Raw genomic sequence first — 12,345 nt, 5'->3', positions numbered from 1 at the left:
GACGGTCGCAGACAGGAAAGGGCGCCGCGTTCGAAAACTCCAAACACGTTTGACTATCGTCAATATTTTGACAGAGTTCTAGTCAAGGCGCAATTATTTGTCAAGCGCACTGCCAAGGATTTAATTGATACATGCATAATTACATGCTTTGTCACAGAAAGGAGTTGGAACAAAGCATCTGCAGTCTTATTAATGGAGCAGCAAGACATCTCTTTCATCAGTAGATCTCATGATTGCTTCACGGCCGCCTATAAATCCAATATTGTAAGGAGATACAGCCTCATCCCTGAGTGGACATCTTTCACAAATCAATTCATTACGCCCCTACCAACGGCGAAGAAAAAGCACCCTTTCATAAATCAATCCATCCCCCCGATCCTGGCTATTGGCAGTTAAAAGGCACCGACCACAGTTATGCGTTTGACATTGTCTCACACAGAGCTATCAGCTTTCCCCTGCAAGAAAGAGTAATAGCTGAACGAATTGATGGCAGATTTCGATCAAACCCGCTCAGTCATAATGGGGAAAACCACAAGCAATGTAGTAGCAGCACTTTTCCACTTTTAATGCTTTAACTTCATTTCCTCCTCATTTTTCTTTCGCAAAAATCCATTGTTTATAGTTATAGAACTCATATGTACTGAAAGACAACATGAAACGCATCATGTGGCCGGTTTTTATTGTGTGCCACCACTCGGGTAATATATAACATGCAAACACTTGGCCGCCTTCTCGCCCTCGAGAAACTCACTATGTGGGTTTGAGACAAACGAGAACCAATCGTCCGGCGAGACGTGACGAAGCAAGTCTCTAGGCATCAGGAAGTAATAGGTAGGCTCTATCAAGAGCTGTAGCAAAAAGGTGTTGAAGCTGATGGACAATTGATGGATGATGCCTTTTTGTCAGCACAGTCACGGATCAGGTCAGGAAAGCGGCTCTCACACTGTTTTTCTGTATGCAGATCCAAATATCTATAGCAGGGCTACAGCTCTGTCCTTTGGTTCAGTTTATGTACTGCATGTCAGTTTAGCAGCTCAGATCTACACAAAAATGCTGCCCACAACCCAAAATGCACAGCAGGCTTGGTTCACTGCCTGCAGTTGGATTGATTCAGGGTTGAATCGTTTTCTCACTGCAAACAAACCATGCTAGTATTTCGATTGGAATCGAACCGAGACCACTTTGCTCAGACGGTCTCGGACCAGTTCCTTTGTGCCGGCGCATCTGAGATCTTGGTTTTGAAAATACAGAGGAGCCTGAACAGGACCGAAACCCACATCGATCTATGAACTCTTCCATTAATCGTTAGCATTTCAATCGCTTTTTAAATCCAGTCGTGAACAAAAGATGCTTTGTACTAAGGAGACCACAGGGATATTGAAATTGGTGGCACCCAGTAAATGACAAAACACGCAAACGTGTGTAATTATGTAGGCTTTTCAATTTGAACTTGCCCAGGTTTTATTGGCATGTATCCCTGGGGGGGCGGTGACCATCCTCATTAGCTGCCATTGAACACTTAAAAGCAGAGCGCCACCCGGGCAGTGAGAGAGATGATCGGCTACTGTCACCGCTCAGCCTGGCCTGAGTTGTAATTACAGCCTGCCTTATGAAAGAGGCAGAATCCAGAATGAGTGAGTGAGAGTGTGTGTGTGTGTGTGTGTGTGTGTGGATAGAAAAGGGGGGATTGTAACACAGGTGGGCGTTTTATTGTGTCGTCTGTGCCAGCGTGGAGCCCGTCTGCAGGCTGGCGTTGCCGTGGGAACAGGTCTGACGGTTGGTGGTTGAATCACAGGTGAGGGATGGGGAGGGGGTGGGCTGGGGTTTTTTGGTTGCGCAGGAATGATAGAGAGACAGTTCCAAGAAGGAAGAAACGATCGATTGAAAGAGGGAGCGAAGTGTAGCAACAATACAGCAGTGCCAAGGCCATCTACATCCTGTGTGTTACATGCTGCATTTACAAAAAAAAAAAAAAGACACCTCGGAGACACCATGGTTCATGAAAGAAAGGCTCACAGAGATCAGTAAATAGTAGGTGTTACCTGAATAGTAAAGAAACCTAAGCAATGTAATGAGTTGATCACAGCGGAACTGCAAAAGCCCATAAATTCATTTTAATTTCATGACATTGTAATAATATTTAATACTAAATATAAGATATTGGAAAGAAATTGTTCCAAAAAACATTTCCAATATAGTTCTTAGTCAGAATTCTATTTCCATGTTGGATTTAAAAAAATCCTATAACGCACATTATAAAAAAAAAAAAAAAAGGGTTTGACCAAAGAGTAAAGTGGAAATTAGATTACGGATGAGCTTACCTCGACAAACAGTGCCATTGTCCACAGGTTCATGGCCAGCCTTACACATGCACCGACCGATGGGCACCATCCACTCGCCATCTCCATTACAGTAGAGTTTGATAGGTACATCAACTTCCTCTGCATTGGGGATGCACACTCCCCTTGCTGCTACCAGGGAAGTACTTTCAGCCCCTGAAAGAGTCTCTTGGAAAATGGCGCCATTCCTGATGACCCGTGGGCATTTACGGTAGAAGACGCGGACGGCGATGAGTGACATGCAGCCGCCGTAATCCTGGAAGGCCAAGTAGAAACCATTACGTGAGACGGGCCCGAAGCTGCGCACCTCTGTGTTGATCTTCATCACGCGTCCGCCCAAGTCCACCTGTGAGAAGCTTTCATCAGCAGCAATGGTGTCCACCTTGATCCATGGGTTCTCCATCCATGGAGGGTACACTTTAGAGGCAGTGTCTCCATCCGATTCATAGTAGTACAGGTTGAAGGTCTCCTTGCAGGAACCTGGTACCCGGGGGATGCTGCTACAGTCCCGCACTGAGAACTTCATCTCCACATGGATGCGCTGAGCTCCTCGCCGGTGGATGTACTTGGTGCGAACCCAGTTGTTCTGGTTAGCATCAAAGACATTGCACACTTGGTAGGTGCGAATAGTGTTCATGTTCTCGTCGTACCCGCTGACCTCTTCCCACTGCAAGAGAAATTGAAAGGAATGTTTACACAACGGATATATATATATATATATATATATATATATATATATATATATATATATATATATATATATATATACACATATAAAAATTAGAGTTTATCCCTATACTCTTTACCTCTGGTGTGTCTATCACTTCTAAAGCCCTATTGTCCATGACAGCCTGTGTAAGTCTATTCCCATTTGAGAGGTAACTCACAAATTACTTACATGAATACATGAGCTGTAAACCGCAGGGCAATAGTGAACATCTTGCAACATGCTCTCTCATGTCGGTCTAGGCTCTCTGGGGATGTTCAGAGAGTAGCCGAGCCATTTTCAGAAACTCTCCCCACAGGCACCAGCTAGATTACAGGGCAGGAGAGGTATGAGGTGAGGATGAGGGTAAAATCTTCTGGCTAGCCTGCCAAAAGACTGGCACTGGAAGTAAAATTGGCAGGAGTTGGACCTCGTTGGCTAGAGTCCCCACTTTGCCAAGTGAACCTGGTCTGTGTTTATTTGACCTTATATTTTATAAAAGAATGTATTGTTGATACATCTCACTGAGAATGGAATAGCAGGTGATGAAGGTCAGTGCTCATGCAGTAACTTTTTTTTTTTTTTGCTGAGGTGGCTTCTGACTGTCCTCTGGCACCGGAAGAGATAGCCACCATTAGCATCTTCATGTACACAATGGAAGGAATCCAAAAAAAGCAAGTGAACTTGCCAGTGAAAAAAAGTTACCTTGAAAAAAATAAGTTTAACTACACTACTGGCTTTGACTTTTATGAGCTTTGCACCTTATGTAGATAAAATCTGAACCATTATTTACAGTGAAAATAAAAATAAGTAGCTGACAGAATTCAGTCACTGTCAACCCCCTTGTTAATGCAGACCACTGTGTTGGAACTTGGCAATTGCAACACATAAAATTTCACCCCTTACACATTACAAACTTGGAATAATCAAATTATACGGATGACCATTTTAGGAGACGGAAACAGACTTCTTATTAAGTTTACAGCTATATATTGCACACACTAAAGCAGTAAGGATGCATGCACCAGAAACTTCACTGCTGGCTCTAAAGTGCCTCCAGATGCCTTCTCTGTGGTTTTCAACCCAGTTGGCTAAGGATCAAGCTAAGGGCCCTCAGCACTAAACAACCAAGATTCCAACCACAAGTGAGTCAGAACCTTGACCTTGTTCAGCAGGGGAAAAGCCATTTTCTTCACTTGATAGGCTTCCTTACACTCTGGCCACAAAGCCCACTGAGCGCCAATCCTTTCAACCCACTCTCCCACCCCCTCTCACTTTCACTCTTCACTTCACCGCTGACATAATTTCCCAAATTAGTCGCCGCTTAACGAGGATTTTGACAGGGTTTTTGACGGAATTCTGTGAGAACGTCAAGTCTCATGTTCAAGACCCCCATTCTATCAAACACCCTCAAACTAATTAGAACAGCTTTCTTTTACTAGACTTTTGTTCTTCGTTCCAATGTCTCAATTATCATCCACAGCTTAGAACAACTATTCTAAATATGTATAGCGTTGCGATTGCCACAACGTCGCATTATTTAAGATTTCGTGGTCATTACAAGAGCTATTTTCATAACTCCTATCAGATGATTCTTTTTAAATAGAAATGATTATTCGAAGCACCAAATGAGGGATTACAAACTTACTTAGTGTTCAGTTGACTTAATTCTGGAGACTCCAAATCAGTAGTAATGTGTTTGGCAATGTGCTTCAAACTGGGCCTTACACACGGACAAATCTGTCCACGATACTGAGCAGCCATTGACCTTCTAAACATTGACCTTGTTCTTCTATACAAAACTATTCTTCTATTGGGCTGAAGGTCAATTAAATAGGAGAAGACAAGAGTATAACATTCTCTTGTTGGAGGCTGCAGATTGGACTGATCAGATTAGAAGGAAAGCGGGGCAGTTACTAATGGGAGATAGACAGGCAGTGAGGGAAATGCATGGTGAAAAGGGGAAGAGGCAGCGTGAAGGGGGCTACAGAAACCCCAAACAGAAGTAATTTGAAGGAGGGCCTCTCTTTGTCCTGCCATAGCTTTCCTACCTCAGCCAATGGAGAGAAGCAAACGAGGCATAATAAAGGCCCAACAATCAAGCACCTAATGTCAAATTAAATGAAACATAATTTTCACAGGTTTTACCCTTTGGCTTTAAATGGGAGTATGGCTGAAGGTGGTCATGTGCTTTCAAAAGTGGACGGGGGAAATCTAGAGGGATACAGAATTTTCAATCTCTCTGAGCATGAAATGTTTATTCCTTTTTTTTTTTTTTTTTTGTTATGTACTTGCCATAAGGAATTCGCAAAGTACCTTGTTAACACTACGAGTAACACGAGCAAGTACAACACTGGATGAGTGATTCTCAAACTGTCCTTGATCGAGATGTCTGCTTTTTATTACTCAAATATTTAGGATTTTGATCACCGTTAGGAAAAAAAAAGGCCTTGATCTAAGATTCAGTTTCTGAATATGTAGTTCACCTTTCCTTGAGAAAGAACACAGGAAGAAAAAAAAAAAAAAAAAGTATGTGAGGACCTTCAGGAACAAAAGAAAATATCACAAGCTGTTCTCTTTTGAGGCCCCTGTTCATGGGTCCAACATAAAGAAGCGTGTGGGAAGTGGGATGTCATTATTTCGTGCGCCCCTTCCACAAGCCTAAAAATTGGCACTCAAACAGAAAGACTGAGGTGCTGTTAAGTCTGTGGCTCGAGACTTGGCCTTCAAGTTTACGCTGAAGCATAGAGAGGGTCGTCACACGCTGTGCTAGTGTGGAATTAAACTATCCTAATGGCTCAGTTCTTTGGATGAGAATATATCCTTGGGACTTTTGACACAATCTTTCAATTACAGGAGTACTGAAGAAGTCTTTGTCAGTTACCTCACGGCTATACTATGGATAGACAACAAGAACTGTGGGCCAATTTCAATATTTCGCTCTCATTACGCCATGACTTATGAAGGTCCTGGAATGTATTAAAAACTGTAATTGAACACGTGTAACTAATGGTATTGCCTTTGGTATGCTACACGCATTGACACCTCAGTCAATGGTTTGAGAAACAACAACCCACTGACAATATAGGATAGGATTACTAGGAAATTCAGTTTAGAATCAATAACCTCCTCAACGCCTAAAAAGACAGAAAGTTAAAATATGATATAATCTATAAGCTTCCCTGACATTCTCTCTGTGCTTGCGATCGGTACGGAATAGTCTCAGACTGCTTTTTCATGAATTATGGAACCGGCTCGCTTCAGGGGATGAAAATGCTGTCAGTAATAACCATTTTCGTTTTCAATACTAATTGCCCCACTACAGAACTCTTGAAATTTTATCTGGACTTCAGCATCTTTCACTAATAAACTGTTACAGCCTTGAAGAGTACACGAGCCCAGCTAGCATAGCTCTCTCCCAAGACTGTCACTTATAATACTGTAATACAGTGCTGGAAAAGTGAAGCACGGCTGACGTCGCTTCAAACGAATTACGTTCTTTAGCATTTAGTTATTAAAACGTCGTCAGGATGAGTGTGGAGGAAGAAAGTGTGCTTGCTACAAAGAATCCATGAATCTTTAATGGATTCATGTAAAATAAAAAAAAATAACGAGATCCTACCAAAAAAAAAAAAAAAAAATCAAAAGCATGCTAGATGCTGAGTTCCCCATTTTTTAGTTGTGAGAAATCTGTCAGCAGACACGTCTGTCCTGAGGGGACATTTGGGACAAATGACAGGCAATCTCTGTGTTGAATTACAGAGCAGTATAAGCCTACATCTGTGCACTGTTGGGCTTCCTACCACAAACAGGGTGCATAGAGAGAGAGAGATGTAGGAAAACCAACTAACTGAGCCATCTTTAGCCGTCATCTCCAATTATTGCGATCTACTGGTAATGTGCAACATGTGAAGTTAGACAAACAAGCATCCTATTGCCTCTGTAACCCTTCTATTCCAATCTCCATGTGGATCACGTACATATTATATATATATATATATATAAAAAATACCTTTTATATGAATCACAGGTACAAGATGCTGCCAATCCTGACTTGATCTTTACGTTTATGGTACGACCGCATAGAATCTTGTGGTTTTAAGAAAGAAACCCAAAACTCGCTAAATACTACATTAAAGACCATCTCTAATTGGCATGCTACAAAACATAACTGTCTTTCAATTTAGGAATGCACCCTAAACCTTTTCAGAGACGCTCGGGACGGCCCACTGTGTTTCGTTTGACATATTATAACCAGACATGGCTGCTTTAGAACCATCTGTTTCTTTCTAACTCCTCCTAGCGCTTCGCACGCTGCCCACTGATAGAGAAAGTACGTGTGAGAGTAGATGCAGTACAATTCTGTATATAATTAGTGCAGATGATAAGGCTTAGGCTGAGAATGTGTTTATATAATTCAGTCTTGACATAGTAAATGATATGAACTTCATAGTATCGTTCGAAGGTCTAATGTGAACGTCGCGATGTTTCACTTTATTACAGCAGGTTATATTACACGACTCGTTAACCATCACTTATTGGTTAGATGAGTGTCCTATTCTATGTCTTTTTAAAGCAGGAATGATATGATAGTAGACTCGACCCTCGCGAGCTTCTCCACATTTTGCAGTGTTAAAACCTTTACTGAATTGGGATTGCACGCTAGGAGGCACCACAGAATCGCCTAAATGATAGAAGATGGGGAATCGATATATCATTCCGATATGCCTTGCACAAATGTTTACAAACGAAACATTTCAAAGTTGGGATTGCAGAAATATTCTTCGAAACGGTGAAACGCTACCGCGAGACCCTTAAAGTAATCCTGATGCGATCGGCTGCATTCGGAATTCAGAGAATTAGCTGAACGGAGTTCACCTGGGTGCAATTAAAGTGTCACGTGACCTCATTAGAAATATACCTGTATTTTGTTGCATAAAATAATGTTTCGCATATTGTTGGTAATAAAATGGTAAAAATCCCAATAAAGTTCGTTTCATTTCTAGGTTGTAACACTGCAAAACGTGGATAGACGGGGTGTCGATACTTATGCAATACACAATCGATATTACAGTCTCTGTGCATGTTCTCTCCGTGTCTGTGTGGGTTTCCTCCAACACACCAAAAAAAAAACAAAAAAACATGCAGCTAGGTGAATTGGCAATGATAAATTGCCTCTAGGTGTGAATGAGTGTGTGTGTGCGTTTGCTTCATTGTAAGTTGGAAATACACCATCTTATCTAAAGCGTCTAAATTTAATATGATACATACCGAAACGGAGCATTACAACCTTCAATTTTAAAACATAAGCAGAAAGAGGAATAATTTACATCTAACTGAAACTCCCTTTTCAAGAAAACAATTCTTTCTGTAGGTTCTCATATGTTGGTGCAAATATATGAGATAATAGTATATGCACTGTAGAATTTGATTTAAAAAAAAACAAAAAAAAAAAAACCTCCCACTTGGCTGTGAGAAATGATCACCATACATATTATTCTGTCGGATCCTTCAACATTTGCATTCCATACACCGTACCGTCCACTCCTGGGAGCCTTCAGCACGAATTCACATCTCAAAAAAAAAACAAAAGAACGGATGACTGCATGAATGAATTTATGAATGGCTGCATGGGTGGATGAAAGGATGAATGAAGGAGCGGATTACTGCCAAATCTGGATATTTTCCCCTCACATACCTTGCAGTAGGTTTGAGTTTATTTAACTAAGCTACTCAGTGTCAGGAAAGCCGACTGTTGACGGAGCACTCCGTATTTTGACTGATAGTGATCTTGTAGCTCAGGGGGTGGTGTAAGACAATAACTTAAGGCCTCTCTTTCACTAGGATTCAAGAAGCCCACCTGTTCTGCTGCAAGGCCCTGCCTTTTTCCAGAACAACTGAACATGAGCTGTGTGAAACCCTGTCAGTTACAGAAAGCATGCATGCAGCTTTATGTCCAAAACTGCGTTGTATTATACAAAAAGCGCTGTTGAATTCTCGTGCCCTTTATTTATCATTTATTTATAAGACGTTTTCTGTAAGGAGCTGTTTAATTTAACGTTCATGGTCTCCGGTGTTAGCTCTTCGTAATGGTCAGTAAATTTCCTACCATGGGAGAGTCCTCAGGACGGAGAACATGACGAGATGTGGTTTTTTTTTGTGTCTTTTTAACTTTTCGAGAGAGAAAAAAAAAACAGAGACTGGCGATGAAACGAACGTTTGGAGTCTATCCCAGGGAGCATGGGGCACAAGGCGGGGTACACCCTGGACAGGGTGCCAATCCATTGCAGGGCACACTCACACACCCATTCATACACTACAGACACTTTGGACACGCCAATCGGCCTACCGTGCATGTCTTTGGACTGGGGGAGGAAACCGGAGTACCCGGAGGAAACCCCCGCAGCACGGGGAGAACATGCAAACTCCGCACACACAGGGCCACGGTGGGACTCGAACCCCCGACCCTGGAGGTGTGAGGCGAACGTGCTAACCACTAATCCACCGTGCGCCCCTGTCATAACATACGTAAGCGATAACAGGAACCGACTTGTCTCGTCGACGTTCCACAACGTTAAATGCAACTGGAAATGTTTAAAATATGCCCTGTTGTTTATGAATATATCAGAGGAATGAAACACTTCAAGATGTGCTGCAATTATCATTAGTGTCGATTATTTTCTTATTACAGCGCACCACGTCGTGTTTTATTTATTCATTAAAGTGACTGTAACCCGAAGAACATAAAATTCTAACGTTCACAGGACAAACATTTCAGAGCTGTGCGTCTTCTGACAGGTACGAGTTATATAAACGCATCATAAAAGCACCAAAAAATGTTTACAGTTTATACTGACTTTTTATCTTTCTACCCAGACGTGCACTTTAAGCCTCCCGCTGCCACGTCCGTGAATTAAACGGACTTGTGTGATAAATTTATTGAGACATATGTTTGTACAAATGAAAAAGAAATAAATATATACATGATGCAAGCAAGTGCAATTCCTGGCCACGTATTTAGGGATGGCAAAAAAAAAAAAAAAAAATAGAGAAACTCCCAGTCTGCTTAGATTGGATCCAGAAGCAGGGTGTCTGATATGTTTTTACTCTTTGTTCTCCAACATTGATAGCAGCATCAGCGAAGGATGAGGCTTCATACCCTTGGGTTTGACATGATGATGGAGAGCAAATTACATCAGGAGAACTTTGAAGTTGCACAACCGGCCTGTTGAAATCATTCCCTCCTTTTTTTCCCCCCTCCTAATTCTTTCTTTTCTGTCTTTTTCTCTTGACAAAATGCAGATGCACGGTACAGTATAATTTAAACCAGCCCCCAAAACAGAACACAGAAGCGTAAATAATTGAATAAAACAGGGAGGGGTTTTTTTTTTTTTTTTTTTTTTTCCTTCTGAAATACACCAGCAAATTACTCAACAACATGAGTCTTAAGGAGTCCAGGTTCAGGAATTGAGACGGACTAAGGAGTAGTCCGGACCTCTGGTTTCTCACTCACCAGACGGCGCTGGGCGAGTAAGCGCATTTTTTTATCGTCTCGCTCAGCTTTTCAAAAGCATTCACCCAAATGTGGCCCAAAGGACTAACGAGAGCCGGGAAAATTTCCAGTGCGGAATCCGTGATGTTAATGTGGTATGAGAACCGGTGCTGAACATAGTTACTTTCTGATTAACCACTGATTTCTTACATTTGTTACAAAAACATGACACTTACACTGTTCTCACTGGTGCCCGATACAGGAAATACCGTCCATCCCAGCTCAGCTGTTGCTGTCGTGGAATCCATTAAGGTTTCTGTGGAGGAGAGGTTCAAAAAGGTTCAAATGTATATAAAGATACCATTATGTACAACACGAACACCTTGTGGTTGCCAACCATGTTAAGTCAAACATCAGACTACAACTCATTAATCACAAGAAGGCTTACGGAAGGATTTTTTTGAACATAAAAGTCAGCCACTCGTGCACACAGCTGTGAAGAAGAAACGTCTGAATAAGACGTCAACACATACGTAGCTAACTGTTCTCACTCCTGCTGAAATGTTAGAAGATGTGAGATATTAATACATTTTCATCATCCACTTCATCTAGTCATTATGCTAGTTCAAAAACAGGAAGGCTGCATAAAAATATTATCAGCATATCAAAGTGCCAGTGTTAATTCCACTTTATTGTTCCCTCTGTTTCAAGTGTTTTGGAGAAAAGAAAAAAGAAGAGAAAAGAACGAGCGGTTAAGGGAATAAATGTAGGCAAAAGGAAATACTAGGTTCCACTTTCCCACTGTGTGATTCAGCCAAGATCTTTCAGAGACAAGAGCTCACTATACGGCGGGATCTCTGGGGAGCTTACGTGTGGAACAGGATGTGGGTTAGGAGTAGCACTGCACTCAGATAACCACAAGAGACACTCTCAATAAAGACGTCCTCCTAGATTGACATAGGGAATTGCTAATCAACCCCAGTCTTTGTCCTCAATACGCCTTTGCAGACTTTTTAGGTTATTTGCAAAGATAACAATTTAGGCTATGGTGTTTGATATGATACGATATGATATAGGATATGATACGACACGACCGCACAGAATTTGAAATATATGTGTTCTGCTTAACGAATTAGAACAACGTTAATGTATCTAAATGGACAAGTCAGACAGGTGCGGGACGTCTCCGAAACCCCCAGATTCCATTTAAAGGACCTTAAGAACAACTTCTTTATCTTGTGTCCATCCCACACACTGGTTGAAAGACACACATATGCTACAGCTTGTGCAAGCTGCGGAGACAAGCCGTCTTTTGTGTGTCTGCACAGTGACGGTACTCATGTGGCATTCACTGGGGAATGGAATGATAATCCATGTGCAAGAGAACGGACCTCTGGGAGAAATCAGAAGACGCCGATAACCTGAGTCGACTTCCTTCGACATTCAAAGAGCTCTAGTGTGGGTCAGATGCCATGTAACTAGTCCTGCCAGACCTTTAGCTCGATGACGCTGTTAAAAACCTCTCGCTTGGAGAAGCGAAGTCTTCTCAAAAGTGAAGGATGGTTACTCTACCGGCTTTGGATTATCTGGAAGGAACGTACAAAGCACACCTTGGCTAATTGGGTCTGAAAGAGAACACGTTCTCAGAGGTAGTCAGGTGGAATGCCTGACGCATTGACTCACTCAGTCATGTCTGCTATGCAAAATTCTCACATGATTAATCCATGATAATGCATTTTTCCCTTAATTAATTTTCTGTGTTAATTAGGGCGAAGCCAAGTTACTGGACTTCATAAAGAATTAGACAG

At 41.8% G+C, this 12,345-nt stretch overlaps 1 protein-coding gene across 2 annotated transcripts in view; it reads right to left on the bottom strand.

The window, feature by feature from the left end:
- ephb2b (eph receptor B2b) overlaps positions 1 to 12,345 on the bottom strand; it is a 160,759-nt gene that overhangs the window by 85,210 nt on the left and 63,204 nt on the right. For both annotated transcript variants that reach the window (XM_053653217.1, XM_053653218.1), the window contains exons 2-3: positions 10,774 to 10,853; positions 2,322 to 3,006 (exon numbers count right to left, since the gene is read on the bottom strand). In XM_053653217.1, coding sequence (XP_053509192.1) covers positions 2,322 to 3,006; positions 10,774 to 10,853 — 765 coding nt within the window. The remainder of the gene's footprint in view (positions 1 to 2,321; positions 3,007 to 10,773; positions 10,854 to 12,345) is intronic.

This window comes from Ictalurus furcatus, chromosome 21 (genome assembly GCF_023375685.1).
Source record: "Ictalurus furcatus strain D&B chromosome 21, Billie_1.0, whole genome shotgun sequence".
Classification (NCBI taxonomy): Eukaryota; Metazoa; Chordata; class Actinopteri; order Siluriformes; family Ictaluridae; genus Ictalurus; species Ictalurus furcatus.
Note: the sequence above shows the minus strand (reverse complement) of the source record. Positions and strands in the feature narration are given on the sequence as shown.